Here is a 15,471-nt window from a genome sequence, read left to right on the forward strand (position 1 = left end):
TTCTTTATTTTTTCAAGCTGGGAAGCTTTTCTGCAAATACCTTTTGAGTACTGTTTTTGGTACTTCAGCTCTCAGGCATGTACATCACTGACATGATTATGCATCTATAATTAAGCATATAAGACGCGTAAAATACATAATTAAAATTCAAGTATCTGTGTTTCTCTTCAGCATGAAGATCTGATTTTGCATTACATGTGAGAAATAGCTGAAAGTTTGAACATGCAGAGCACACAGGAAAGATACAGTATCTGCCTTGAGCTGATTCCACAATATGGTACTTCCACCACGGAAAAAGAAGCTTTCACATGCAAAATTACTTCATAGTTGCATACATATAGAAGAGAAAAAACTTTGACCCAAGAAAGCTATTGATGGTAAACAAGCTTGTAAAGCAGCAGCTGTAAAAATAAGGGTAAGAATTTATAGGGCATTCAAACTACTGATGTCTGTTCTCAATTTCTCTGATACCAATGCTTATGCTGACTTGCCTTGGCCAGGATCACCAAACAGATCACAATTTAAGAGTTGGCTATGCAGAAGCTACATGCTTTTATGGAGAACTACGCTAGTTTCTGGCAGATTGACATCTGTGACTCAGAACCACCTGAGCTGCTAACAGAAATACAGAATGGAACTCAGCCATTGCAATTCCCATTCAAATGCTACAACAAAAGATGTTACATGTTGGTTTATAGTCTTAATTTGTTGGGAACCAGCCTGGGAATGTTAGCAGAATTTCCTCTGTATTATTCAGGAAAAAAGATGATCATCTGGCTCAGATGCTAACCTCAGAGACCTACGCTCATCCATGTGTTCCTGCACAGACTTCCCTTAGGATCTTCAGCTAGTTTTACAGTCCTTTTGTATATGACCTGTAGAACAGACCATTTCTCATTTCTGAAGGCTGCCGTAAGCCTAAATACAATACATGCTCAGACACTACACTGTGTCTGAGCACAGCTATATAAAAAAGCAAAAAGAGAGCTTTTATCATCTTCACTTTATTCAAACAGCCTGGTGCTAAAGTGTTAGGTGGTGGCTTACCTGACAAGAAATCATTATTTCAAGTTACTAAAGGACTCCAGGAAGGGGAGAGAAAACAACCATAACTTCCAAAGACTTGGGGGGACTAAAAGAAAAACAGCTTATTTAACTAAGAAAAACAGCTGGATATAATTGCTATTTTAAACACATCAAGGCATGGGATAAACACACAGAAGGGAAAATAATTACTTAACCTAATTGACAAATTAGGTATATGAATAAATGGATATAAAATACTTACAAATAAGTCCAGACAGAAAACTAAATGTAAGCTTTCAACAATTGTATTGATGAGGTCCACAAGCAGTTTTCCAAAAACTCAGTTAGACTAAAAAGGGACTCGACTGCTCATGGAAGAGGTTCTATGACATGGATGAATGCAGCTGCAGGGAACTGAACTCAATAACCTATTCCCACCCTGTCTATTTGTGAAGCTATTCATATTACTGGTGTTTTAAAAATTTGCTACCCAGAAAACTGCTAATATTCCATCAGCCCTGCCTTGCTCGTGTACCTTTCTGAGTAAGACCTCCTCAAATTCTATACTTTTCACACTGATTACTCCTAGGTCTCCCAGCCTCTTCCTGTAACAGAGGGACAAAAGCACTGGGAATTCAATTATTTTAATGATCAAGTACCCAAGCTCCAACTTCCATACCTATGCTGACATTCCTCATCTCCTGCGTGACCTGGACTTCCATGTTCCGGCTGTTCCGCTTTTCTCGTGCTCTCTTACTGCTCTTGGTTGTGCCACTGTATTCGCTGATAGGCTGGATGCTCTCATTCAAGGGTGTGACAGCAGCAGAGGGCACAGATGATGTGGGAGTGTTGGACTTGGTTCCAGTGGTGCTTGGTGTGGCAGCTGCTGAGGACTGCCCAGATTCAGACATTTCATCTTGAGGACACTATAACAATTCCAGGGTGGGGGAAGAACAAAAAGGGAAAAGCACAGCTATACACTTCAATTAATCTCCCATTTGCTCGTGTATGGCTGCCTTAAAGCATTATGGAGAATGAGTCTTGCTCGCTGTACCGGCTACATGTCCAGTGCTTGCTGGTGACATTAGGCACAGCAATCACAATGAAGCAGTGAGTTCTCGTGCTGAACTCAACAAGCAAATCCCACCTAGCAAAAGACTAATATCCTTCCTCCTTTACCACTAAACATTGTTCTTCACAAATCACATCAGTATGTGATCTCTTCATCATGTATCTCAGGAAAGGTGGCTTTATCAGAAGTGAAAAGCACTTGCAGCTCATACTGACTGCAGTAGAAGCTGAAGGGCTTTGACACTTGCAGTAAGCCAAACCAGCATTTCCCAAGACTGGAAGGCAACATGGATATTGTTTGGGAAGGATCTGAAGTGGCCTCTTAGAGGTCCTGGATGATGTCATTACGCTAAGTCATCAACAGAACCTGGATGAGAGAACATCAAAGTGATTCTGACACTAAATTGCAGCAGTAAAGCGGGTACCAAGCTGGGATGGGCTGACTTTGCTAGCGCAGGAGACCTCTGTCCCCAGACCACCTTATTCAGAAGCTAGCCAGGCATGGGTCTAGCTTGACAACACACTAAAAACTGGCTGGTCTCACCACTTCCAAATGACAGGATGACAAACCCAAGAATTCAAAAATGACAAAAATGATAAATCAAAAAAGGAGATGGATTCCTGGCGTGAAATGCGCACAAATGGCTCTTTTACAGACATTACAGCCCCATTTCTTGTAATAACATCTCTTGAAAAACATGGGAGGTTTCAAGGCTCTGTCAGGGTTTTATACCATGACGCCTGTTTGTCAGCACTGCTTCAGTCAGCCAATTAATGTCTTGACCAATGCTGTGATAACTCCCAGATCCAAATGAGATCTGCCCATTCCTCATGGCAGTCCGCTGTAATCACTGCCTGCAGGTAGATGACAAAATTCATGTTGCAAGTTAGTGTGATAATGAGTGCAGTGGCATCCAGCATCTGCACATACAGACCCTGCTTGAATCTTTATTATTTGCCTCTCCCCTCCTGTGCAAGTGCTAGAGAGATCCTGCTCTGAGCCTCCCAACCTTGGAGCTGTAACGCTGTTTCACTTCACTGATTTGGAAGTCTTGTTCTTTTGTTCTAATAGTAACTGCACAACATGACAAAGAAATTCAAAATGGGATGAGAGAGAAGACTGAAAAAAAAGGTGACTTAACCCTTTGCAGCCATGCTTTTTTATTTTAATCTGTAATTTTACTAAGATCTTCCTTTAATTAGACTGGCCTCTGTATGTTTATCTTACCATATCTTACAATACGTCGCACTGTGGAAGTCAGGTTTTACACTCCATCTGTGCGTTTATATTGGAAATTAAGACTTTTTAAAACTCTGTTACCATAAAACACAATCCACATTCTGTATACAGCTTCTGCATTGTCTGTCCAAACAGCACCCACATTTCTACACTCAATTAATCTCCCTGCACATTCGCTGATTTTAGCATTAAGACTGAGATGGAGACTTTTCACTTAGGCTGCTGCATGTGATAACCACACTTCCCACCTCTACTTCAAACTCCAGTTTCAGGAGCTACTTTCCTAATATGTAAAGACACAAAAAAAAAAAAAAATCAAACCAGGTTTTTGAGAACCAATACAATCCAGTAAGCCTTGTACTTCTTCAACTGCAGTTTGCCTGCTGTGCTTCCTAATGTACAAAGTGACAAAGAGATTCAAGTGTGAAGTGCAACCACAAAACTTACTTCCCCAAACAAAACTTCTGTTGGATGAAAGGATTCAGATATGTTCTTATACCCACTGTAAGTCTGTAAGAATAACCAAAGATCACTGCACGTGGCTGAGCATCTTAGCACTTCAAAAAGAGACACCCAGGTGCATCCACATGTCATCCCTTGAAGTAGATGCCATTCAGAAACCCTGTATCATCAATGTCTATAGGGCACTATTTGTATCAGAGATATCCTCTAACTTCTTATTGACATAATCTGGCCCTCACCCAGAACACACCAGTGAGTAAAACTACCCTGGTCTTTCACTTACTCTCTGGCTATACATCTGAGTTTTATATTTACCTAGAAAACGTACTTTATCAACCTACCTGCCTGCATTGGAGAAATTCCTCCCAGATGTAAATACTACCAAGGTGCTCCTCTTCACAGTCCAGAAGCATTATTAATCTTTGCTGGCCTCTTCCTTCTATTGTCCTCAGTGCTCCGTTAATGCTAAATATTCCACTACGTGTACAGCTCTCCCTTACAGCATAGGAGGCATTCTCCATAACCCACAGCTCACCCAAAGAATACTCTTCACAACCACCACTTACCTACAGCCATACCTGTCAACCTCCTAAACATCAAATGTGTAGTAGTGACCTCCAAAATGCATTGCAAAGGCCCAACATTCATAGCAGTCATATGTCACCATGAGAAGCCACAATTGTATGGTTATAACACTGAAAGCATAGTACATAAAAACAAAAATGTTAAGGACTTTCATCTCCAAAATCGTGTATAAAATAAATGTACAACTGAATGTAAAAATAAAATAATGACAGCAACTAAAACAGAAAATAATAATAAGCATACAAGGACACTTAAAATGTAGCTACAGCATGGCCCCATGAAGAAGAAAAACTAGTCAGAAGAGTCAGAATACATGTATGGGAAGGTGAGTTGTCTATGCAGCTGATGTCAGCGAACTGTCTGAGCTGCTGAAGAGATGAGGAGTACACAAGCAGCACTGCTGAGATTTCAGTCATGCAAAATATTTAAGAAAAAGCATTCCAGTCAGAGAGTGTGCAAGATGCTTGCAGGAGAATCTCCATTTCAAATTGCAAACCTAGTCAGTCAATCACATCCCTTAATTATTCATAGGTTTGCTCCATACTCTTAGGAAATCTTCCATAACACACTACCCAATCTAAGCCTTCCACAGCCCAAGCTCTCTAACTCTACCCTACCAGTCAGCCTCCTTAAACCCAGCACTCCACTTCTGAGTTTCCCTAATGATCACCAACACAACTCCCAGCACTACCTGTCAGATATGTTTTGAGTAGCACACTACTCCTGCACAAAGCTTTCCTGTAACCAGAAATGGATTTCTTTGCGTGACAGAACCACCACCAAATCACTAAGAGATCCAGTCAGTAATCCTTTATTACCTGAGCTTGGACATCAAAGCTTCCATTTATTTGGGTTCCTGTTGCATTCTCCTGCAATGCAGATACTGGGCTATCGGTGAGATCCACTCTAACTTCTTTCACAAGTTCTGCAATAGTACTGCTTAAAGAATTACACCTTAGCAAGTCTGTGAAGATGGATCTAACCCCAACATCCTCCCAGCTCTTCTCCAAAAACTAACCCCTGCTGCACACACCTGATGACTAGCGAGCTTGAGGACGTGTTCACAGCATAGTGTGCAGCACTGCCTGCAGATACCAAGGAATAAACCGGTTCCAGAACAAGAAGCAGGTTGGTCTCTGTGCATTTTGGTGGCTGGCTGTGTCCTTGCAGCAGTGCTGTGTTGGCACAGCACTAGTATGAACAAACACATTCATGCTTTATCTTCATCCTTAATTACGTTATTGCACTGTGGCATTGCTATTCCCTAATTCCAGGCAAAGTTGTCCAGAAATGACTGCAGGAGACGACTGGCATTCTGCAAGTTGCTATGTTTCCCAAACTTCTGTGCTTTTAACACTACAGCAAGGGTTGGGTTCCAAGAACAGTCTCCACCCTATCCAAAGATCTTGCTTTGGTATTTCCAACTTCCATGGAGGCAGAGGGCTGCCCAAGTGCTAAGGGTTGTGCTGTGCTTAGCCTGGCCGCTTAACAAAGGCAGTTTTAAAAAAAGGGAAGTTGCTGCTTTGTCTTCTGCGTAAATTCTGAATTTGTCTAAATTTCTTTTGCTATGCATCAAGGAGGCCACTCCTGCAGTCCCTCAAGCCAAAGTACCACTAATGTAATCTGGGGACATGGAGAATGGGTACAAAAAGAAGTTGGGTTTTGTCTTTGTTCCTCCTCTTTGCCTTTACTGTCTCAATATATTTTACAGGTTAGTGATTTCAAACTTCTCAAAAGGAGACCAGTCCTTAGATGTGACATATAAAACACTCCATGTTCCACAAATTCCGGGCAGAGAGAAAGTAAATTTTATCAGATACCTTTAAAGCAGATCAGAAGCTCTGTGAGATACTGGTGCTGGGTAGATGCACCACTGACTTTCAGGCCTGTCACCAGGTACTGGGTTGGAACTAAATGATCTTCAAGGTCGCTTCCAACCAAATCATTCTGTGACTGTATGATCATTCAAAGAGAGGAATTTGGTGGGATCCTGAGCACAAAGACTTTGACAGGTCTATAGGTACAGCTCATCGGAAATGTGGTCACCATGTGCAGTCTAAACCGTAAACCACTGCAGTGAGCTGCCAGTTGAAACATCTAGGTCTTTGGGCTGGTCACTGAACGGCAGAGCAGAGCCCCACAAGCAACAGGCAGAACCATGCAGCTGCTTCGGTGCAGCTGTAATGCTGTGAGCTCTTTGGCAAGCCCCAGTGCAGAAGGCAGTGCATTGAAGGTGACAGGTATATTGACGGTAGACAATGCAAGTCTAGAGCAATGACTAAAGATACAGGAAGAACTGAAGACTTTTAAGCACAGTGCAAGACTTGGGGATTCAGAGAGGATTAGGAGTCCTTCTTCCTAAAGATAGGAAGGCCAGAACAGAGATCAGTCAAAAAGGACCAACACTGGAGAGCAAGTGCAACCCAACGCCTGTTCCCAGCTGAGTACACTACGCTTATCGAGGCACTGCTCTTACTGAGGGGGAGAAAGGGATCAGGTTCCAACATTTCCGCTTCCAAATAAGCTACAAAAAAAGTGAAGGATTTATTTTCCCTAAACCCCTAATGCCTCCCCACACATTCCTCTCAACTTGGGGCCAGCCAAGTAAAGGAGATTAGCACTGAGACAAAAAGCATGAGGAGCTGTCAAATCCCTCCCGCACCATATACCAGATCTGCACAAGAATATCCTTCCACCTACAGCACAGCTACCAAAGGAGCAGACACACAGCAGGGAGCGGCTGCAAAGGGTTATGGACACAGACTGGTCTCCATCTTAATGAAAACATGGGATGCTATTGACAGTGGGAGAGTGAGAAACTCTTGCTCTGTGACGGTCTGTAAAACCTTGTAGCTGGAGTTGGACTGCAGCTGGCTGAGGTCACTGAGGTGCCAGTGGTCCAGTGTTGGGATGATCTTGGCCCCTATTTGCCCACGTACCATGCCATCCGCGAGGGGGAAGACATTCAGAGAGTTAGGACGTTCCTTCCTGCTAAACAGACAAACAGAGAGAGGGGAAACCAATCTGTTAGCCATTTAAAGGTTCTATAGCAAAGAAACAGCACACTAGCTTATGTGAAACATGAGTCGCTAGAAACTGAATTGCACTCCTGCCCCTCACACAGCAGCTGTATGAACTCCCACTTCCCACACTTCCATGCTGTTGTCTACCCAGACCCATGGTGTCTGCTGCTAGAGCCATACCTCTTCCTGGAGAGACTCTAAGAGGGAGGGGGCCAAGTGACCACAACAGGCACAACTACCTTCTCCACCAACACAAAACATTTTGGGCAGTTGCAAAAGTGCAGGAACCATCAGTCAATTTAAATCGGTGTATATGCTGAGAAACAAAGGCACTGTGGGAAAACAGCCCACAGCAAACAACTCTCACAGCAAAATTAAAGCTCCCAGAGATCCTAGAGATGCCATCGCTGGGTCAGAAAAGGGGCTTTTAAGTAAGAGTCATCTAAATGGCACTTCTGTACATTCCATCTCAAATCCCATTAGCTCCAACAGCAGAAATCAGAGGGGTCTGGATCACTTTCAATATTAAGAAAATAATACTTGTACTCTTTGATCCCCTCTTCATATCCATATTACAATGCACTCGAAATTCAGAAATTAAACAAAGGTATAAATGAATGCATCATTTATGTGTTGACGTATGTCTGTCATTATGTTTTCTTCATTCTCTTTCTTGGCAACTGCAGGTGACTAGGTAATTGCAGGTTTGATTCTGAACATAAAAGCTGGCACAGGTTTTGAGACCAAGCTCCAGTGGGAGAAAATACAGAGCAGGCAGTGGAGGTGGAAAAGACTGCAGCAGCCTGCTGAAACTGGCAACTGGCTTTGTGCCAGAGAAGCAGGCCTGCAGGGACAGAGCACATGTGCATTTGGGGCTATCCCCAGCAGCCTCCACTCACCAACTCCAGTGGCCCTGCAGAGATGAGCTAAGCTGATCCTCTGTGTGACAAGCGCTCACAAAGGGGTTCATTGATGATATTTCACTTACTCCTGTATGGGGCTTCTGGTTATGGGTGTGGGGAGTGATGAAATCCACCTTCCTGTACACCAGTATTAGTGACAGCAGACCTTCATGTGCCTTTCTTCAATGGTCATCAGAACTGCTCTGATGATCAGGCTGCGTGACCACCAAAACCACCTCAGCCATGACCACATGTGAAACAATTGCAGCAGAGCCTAAGGCCCTCCAGGATATATGCAAACACACCAGGAGATGGTGCATGAATCAGCTCATTTATGAAGGAAGGAGTGGAGTGTCTAGCAGAAGGGACAATGCTTGTGGAATAAACTTAAAACAACCAACTTTCCCATTCCCAGCACTGCCTGGCCAACACAGCATGCTGCATCACTGTGTCAGCAACACTCGTGCTAAGGAATAATCACTTGTGGCCTATCTTGGATAGGCAGAAGGGGCAGAAAGGTGTTTCCAGTGTGGGCCAGCAAGGAGATTTGTGATGCACTTTTCCTAAGACTGCATTAAAATCCTCTCCTGAAGATCCTAAAGATCCATACATGGAAGTTTCATAGAGAAACCCTCTTACAAATGTCATGGTTTAAGCCCAGAACCATGCAGCCACTCGCTCTCTCTCCTTTTTTTCCCTCCCAGTCTGGGTGGGATGGGGAGAAGACTTGAAAAAATGTAAATCCCATGGGTTCAGGTAAGAACAGTTTAATAACTAAAGTACAATATAAAACTACTACTACTAATAATAAGGGAAGTAACAAGAAGAGAGAATATAAAACTAAAAAGGGAAGTGGAAAAAAAACCCAAACACTAACCAGCAGTGCTGCACAATACAATTGCTCACCACCCACTGACCGAAACCCAGCCTGACCTGAGCAGTGATCTGACCCTTCCGGGTGACTCCCCCCAGTTTATATACTGGGCATGACATGCTGTAGTATGGAATACCCCTTTGGCTAGTTTGGGTCAGGTGTCCTATCTCTGCTTCCTCACAGCTTCTTGTGCCCCTCCTCACAGGCAGAGCATGAGACTGAAAAGTCCTTGATCAGAGTAAGAGCTACTGAGCAACAACTAAAAACATCGGTGTGTTATCGGCACTGTTCTCAAACTAAAGCTGAAACACAGCACTGCACCAGCTACTAGGAAGGGGAAAAATAACTGTTACAGCTGAACCCAGGACACAAAGCCAACACATAAATGGATTTTAGAGGAACACAGATCATTGACACAATCTGATTAACCTTACTTTCTTTCATAGAGAAGATGCAACCATCTTTCAACAGATTCAAAATCAGATTCATACATGATAGGGATTATCAGTTTTCTTGTAGCCTTTCCACTCAAAAGGTACCTTGGTGCTTGTTAATTTTAAATGCTAATAATTGCTGAAGATTTATAGAAAACATTCCGTGGCTGGCTGTCTAAATACTGATTCATGACTTCTATCGTACTATTTACACCTGCTCCTAATAGGTCATGATGCCTTAGTACACTTACCTATATCTGTCTTCCTGCATTTGCCTCTCTTTATCCTACTTCTATCATTCCAAGACCTTGAAAGTTTCTAACAGCTGAGTTTTAAGTTTCTAAATAACACACTAGGGAAATTTTTCCCCTAATATGAGATACTCACCCCGGCACTGTACTGATTTAAGTGCCACAAAAAGTATAGCCAGTTACGTGGAAGAGATTAAGAGATTCAAAACTAGAAATTAGAACTTTATGCCACAAATACAGAAAATTCCTAGTTTTAAAGAAATAACTCAAGGGTCCCAAAAAAGTCGAATTCAAAAGAATCATTCTTTCACAGGGGAAAAAAAAAAAAAAAAGCCATAGTTTCCTATCTTTCCTCTTCTTCAGGTTAGGATGATGGTCTTACAGAAGTCATGCTTCACAGGTGTACGCAGCTGGAGAAAATGTCCTGTAACTGCAAATCATTCCTCGCAGAACAAGTGGTGCAGTCAGAATATCTAACAATATGCTACAATAGCAACGCTTTTGTGACTCTGCTGGGATGGCCTGACATAACTCACTGGCAGCACTGGGCAATATGAGCCATCCCAAACACGTGCTGAGACATTATACTTCTTCTTTAGGTAATTTCTATCAGATTTCTTTTGGGAAGCCATAGCTTCTTTCTACACTCATATACAAACACACATACATTTAACATGAAAGGAGATACAGCCCCCCATTGAACGTACAGGGAACGTACGAACTTCACAGTCCCTGTTAATCAGAAGACAAGGGACAAAGTCTCTATAGCATCAGAAGCTGTAGGATCTTCAGGAAAGCATTTTAACATAGATGGTTAGGAAACTTCCTTGCTGAGTTTCTTTGGAAACACCTTCCAGCCTTTTCTGAATCTCCCAGGGAAGGGGAAGGAGCAAACACCACAGAAGAGCTAACTTCAACTTTGCAGTCCTGGGGCTGACTATCAGTGTTCAAAGAAATTTCGAGTATCCTCAGGGCTGGCCTAAATTTTGAGTGTTGGAATAACCTTCGTAACACTTGGTTGGTTCCACCTTACATTACGAGGTAAACAGCAAACTCCTCACTAAAGGTTTGCAGTAGCGAAAACCTGGGATCAGGATGCCCTACAGGTAACATCCTAATGCTTATAAAACATAACAAAACTGTGATTTGTTTGCCAGCACTTAAAGACGAGAACTGCTCTTTGCAGGCTCCAGATGCAGAACTCATCACCCAACCCAGGAGTGCCTTCAGAGAGCCACTAACAGCAACATGCATTTTCGGCCCACTCAAAACACATACATGCCTTGTACTCTATAGTAAAATAGGGGAGAAAAGATGACTTTTTAAATGTTCTGGGACGGGAAGTATAAATGTTCAATCACAGAGGACTGATCCTGTTTTGGGACCTGTATCTTCTGCATTTGAGTTCACAAGCTTCCTCCTGATGAGAAGATTCTTCCTGACGCAGCAGCCTGGTTGCTCCCTCCGCCTCACCCCCTGAGCCAGTCTAATCCAGGTGCCAGCAGACAGAGGGCAAATTCCCAGCATCACCCTGTTGCCAGTCAACAGCAACCTCCCAAACCAGGATTAACGAAGTGAAGATGCAGCAACAGGATTTACCTTTTCCTCCATGACTGGCGATGACTGCCGTGACAAACATAACAGCCAAAACAGAGCAGCAATTGCACAAAAAGCGAAGACAAAAAAGAACAACCATTAGAGAGCAGAGGTCATGCAAACATGCAGCCCTACCAAAGGTATGGAGAATGCATGCACTGTCATCCACCCCACGCGCAAATGTGCACTATGCTCATTACCCCTCCTGGATGGCCGTTGATAAACCCCCCCAACAGTTCTTGCACAAACTTCTCACAAGGGACAGGCAAACATACTTGGTATACTTACAGTCTATGCACAGTCTTACGTACCCCTCTGCAGTCTAACACACCCAAGCACATCCACAGATGAAAATAAATAAATACACTCCAATTCATGTGATAGGCTATGAGAAATTAAGCCCATGTCCCCCCAGTGCACACCAGTGCACCAGGATACGCAAAAGCTGGTGCTCACCCCCACCCAGCTGTGCAGTGACACAAAAACACACATCTGTCCCAAATGCTTGTGCACAAGCATATACAGACACAGAGCTACACACACACACATCAACAGTGCAAAGGTTGAAATGAAGGAAAAAGTCCCATTTCCCATTGGTGGCTCCTACAAACTCAGGTCACTGCCCCATCGGGGGCTTTCATACATCCATTTTGCTTTTCTTCTCTCCAAGGAGACGAGCAATATGCCACACTTACAAGGCTAAAAGACTAATTTCTTTAATACAAAGAGGTAATTCTTGATGAAAATTTTGCCCTTTGTCCCAGAGAATGGCAATCTTGCAGATATAACCAGTAACATTTTATCCATGCATCTCCTTCACGGAATGATAACATAAACTCACAATTAATATTAGCTGCTTTGAAAGTCAGAAAAGGAAAAGCTCATTAAAATCAATTCCTACCATGCAGTCCACTTGGACCACGGTACATTTGGACCATGCAGTCCAAATTTGGCAGGTGCATATATAAACCACCCTGTAAAAGAGAGAAGCCGTAAAGAGTGTTTTTGCCTACGGTATTTTATATTTTACTGTGTAAGTACTTCCACAGATAGATTCTTATTTACAGAAATGTAAGTGGGAATGGAAGCCAGCCTAACACACTTATCCCATTTCAGATGCCACACTAGGATCAGACCATGTTCTGGGAGCTCACTGTGCGGACTTCCAGACTGGGAGGGGGAGAGGAGAAGGAATCAAAATAGTTCGGTAAGGGAGATTTTATGAATAGAACACCTACAAACTACTGGTTCCTTTTACACCACATCTTCTCTTGTTTTCTGCAGCCATTGGGCCTGTCTTTTGCTTAGGAAGCCTGCCATCTGTATTGTGATTTCTTTTTTCCCCCAACAGATTTTAAGATAATGCAGTTTTAGCCAGACCCCAAACACTGTGTTCTGTTATTATTTTCATTCTCCTAAGACACTCTCTGCTGTGAGACTAATTTACTGTTTCACAGAAAACAGAGCACAGAGATAACTCATTATACAGCCTCTAACAACTGCAACAGCCATTAGTTAATCCTCTCTAGAAGCACTGTAAGATATTCTTCTCTGAAAGGACTATTTGACTAACAGAAGAACAAGGGTAAATAGGCCCTCTTGATTCACATACAAATGTGTTTTTCCCTCCTCTACGTAAGGCTTTGGTAGCCTTACAAATGAGAGTGTATCAATCTTATCATAGAATCGTAGAATTGTAGAATGGTTAGGGTTGGAAAGGACTTTAAGATAATCTAGTTCCAACCCCCCCTGCCATGGACACCTCACACTAGACCATGGCATCCAAGGCTCCATCCAACTGGGCCTGGAACACTACCAGGGATGGAGCATTTACCACTTCTTTGGGCAGCCTGTGCCAGTGCCTCAGCACCCTCATGGTAAAGAACTTCTTCCTTATATCTAACCTGAACTTCCCCTGTTTAAGTTTGAACCCATTGCCCCTTGTCCTATCACTACAGGCTTTGATGAAAGGTCTCTCTCCGGCATCCTTCTAGGCCCCTTTCAGATACTGGAAGTTGCTCTGAGGTCTCCACGCAGCCCTCTCTTCTCCAGGCTGAATAGCCCCAACTTTCTCAGCCTGTCTTCATATAGGAGGTGCTCCAGCACCCTTATCATCCTTGTGGCCTCCTCTGGACTTGCTCCAACAGCTCCATGTCCTTCTTATGTTGGGGACACCAGAACTGCACACTGTACTCCAAGTGGGGTGTCACAACAGCAGAGTAGAGGGGCAGGATCACCTCCTTCGACCTGCTGGTCACGCTCCTTCTGATGCAGCCCAGGATACAGTTGGCTTTCTGGGCTGCGAGCGCACACTGAAGCTGGCTCAAGTTCAGTTTCTCTTCAACCAACACCCCCAAGTCCTCCTCCACAGGGCTGCTCTGAATCACTTCTCTGCCCAACCTGTAGCTGTGCCTGGGATTGCCCTGAGCCGGCTGTAGGACCTTGCAGTTGCCTTGGTTAAACTTCATAAGGTTGGCATCGGCCCACCTCACAAGCGTGTCAAGGTCCCTGTGGATCCCATCCCTTCCCTCCAGCGTATCAACCAAACCACACAGCTTGGTGTCATTGGCAAACTTGCTGAGGGTGCACTCAATCCCACTATCCATGTCACCAACAAAGATACTGAACAAGATGGGTCCCAACACCGACCCCTGAGGGACACCACTCATTACTGTTTTCCAACTGGACATCGAGCCATTTACCACAACTCTTTGCGTGCGGCCATTCAGCCAGTTCTTTATCCACTGAGTGGTCCATCCATCAAATTGATGTCTCTCCAATTCAGCGACGAGGATGTTGTGCGGGACAGTGTTGAACGCTTTGCACAAGTCCAGGTAGATGATGTCAACTGCTCTGCTCCTATCCATCAGTTATCAGCTGATTCAAAATAAATAAAGGATCTTTCTTTGAGATACCAGTATCTTCCAACTGCAAGTTATCCTCCTAGCCTACAGAAGTATCTTTAATTATTATGGCAGGTAATGAAATAGCCAATAGACAGTATTAGAAAAAATTCTTCACAGAGAGGGCAGTCAAGCACTAGAACAAGCAAGTGGTCATGCCTCCAAGGCTGTCAGTGTTCCACAAGTGTTTGGACAATGCTCCTAGACGTATGGTTTAACCTTTAGGTTGTCTTGTGTGGGGTCGGGAGTTGGACTCCATGATCCACGTGGGTCCCTTCCAGCTCAGGATATTGCCTGGCTCTAAGGCTGCAGGGAATCTGGCCGGAGTCACCGAAGTTTCTGAAGATTCCTGTCTCTTACTGCTTGATAAGGTGGGGTTGGGTCCTCTTTTTTCTTTTTTTTCTTACAATACACAGTCTAACTTTGGCAGTTCAAAGCCTGTCTTTTCCAGAGCAGCCCAATCCAGCAGAGAACCACAGCAGACAAAGGGCGTTCACGTGTCCTGCGCCAAGACCTGAAATTTCCTTTCTATTACATTAACCCAAACCCAATTGATATTTTGCTATTTGTTACAAACCTAAATACAAGTTTCTAAATTATCATCACTAATTCTTCCTTTATTATTTTCCTTTAGTCTTAATTTCAAATAATTTTGCTCAATGCTGCTCTTTTGCATTTCATCATCCCTACCACATGATATTTCGCAAACCTTCATGGCTTTCCATTTATTTGTTTTCCCAGCATTTTCATCTCTGTGTTTCTGCCCATGCTGCCCTTTGTGTGTAGTCTGACACACCGTCCCAATCCTTTTCATATCCTAATGCTTCCCAAAAATTTGCTTTTCAGGTGAAGTCCAGTGACATTAACCAGCTGAAGTTCACAGATAATAACCAAGATCAGTCAGGCATATTTTGTAAGAGACAAGGGAGGACACATGCAGCGAGCACTCTTGTCCAAGTATTCCCGTGCAGCTCGTAGTGTCTCTGTCTATATTTCAGACTAGCAGCTGGCACGCCTTGTGGTCAGCATGTGTATAAAACCTCTTAACATTCCTCAAGGCCAGAGGAAATTAAAAAGATAAAAAAAGACAGGCAAGGGTCACAA

The 15,471-nt window shown here is 43.4% G+C and overlaps 1 protein-coding gene across 24 annotated transcripts in view; it reads right to left on the minus strand.

The window, feature by feature from the left end:
- The window catches only part of MAPK8IP3 (mitogen-activated protein kinase 8 interacting protein 3), a 68,600-nt gene that overhangs the window by 36,109 nt on the left and 17,020 nt on the right, over positions 1-15,471 (minus strand). For 13 of the 24 annotated variants that reach the window (XM_030482816.1, XM_030482815.1, XM_030482818.1 and 10 more), the window contains exons 5-7: positions 11,468-11,491; positions 7,231-7,375; positions 1,706-1,952 (exon numbers count right to left, since the gene is read on the minus strand). In XM_030482816.1, the coding sequence (XP_030338676.1) occupies positions 1,706-1,952; positions 7,231-7,375; positions 11,468-11,491 (416 nt within the window). The remainder of the gene's footprint in view (positions 1-1,705; positions 1,953-7,230; positions 7,376-11,467; positions 11,492-15,471) is intronic. The other 11 variants (XM_030482809.1, XM_030482803.1, XM_032919903.1 and 8 more) reach the window with 5 other exon arrangements.

The sequence above is a fragment of the Strigops habroptila genome, chromosome 4 (assembly GCF_004027225.2).
Source record: "Strigops habroptila isolate Jane chromosome 4, bStrHab1.2.pri, whole genome shotgun sequence".
In the NCBI taxonomy this organism is placed as follows: Eukaryota; Metazoa; Chordata; class Aves; order Psittaciformes; family Psittacidae; genus Strigops; species Strigops habroptila.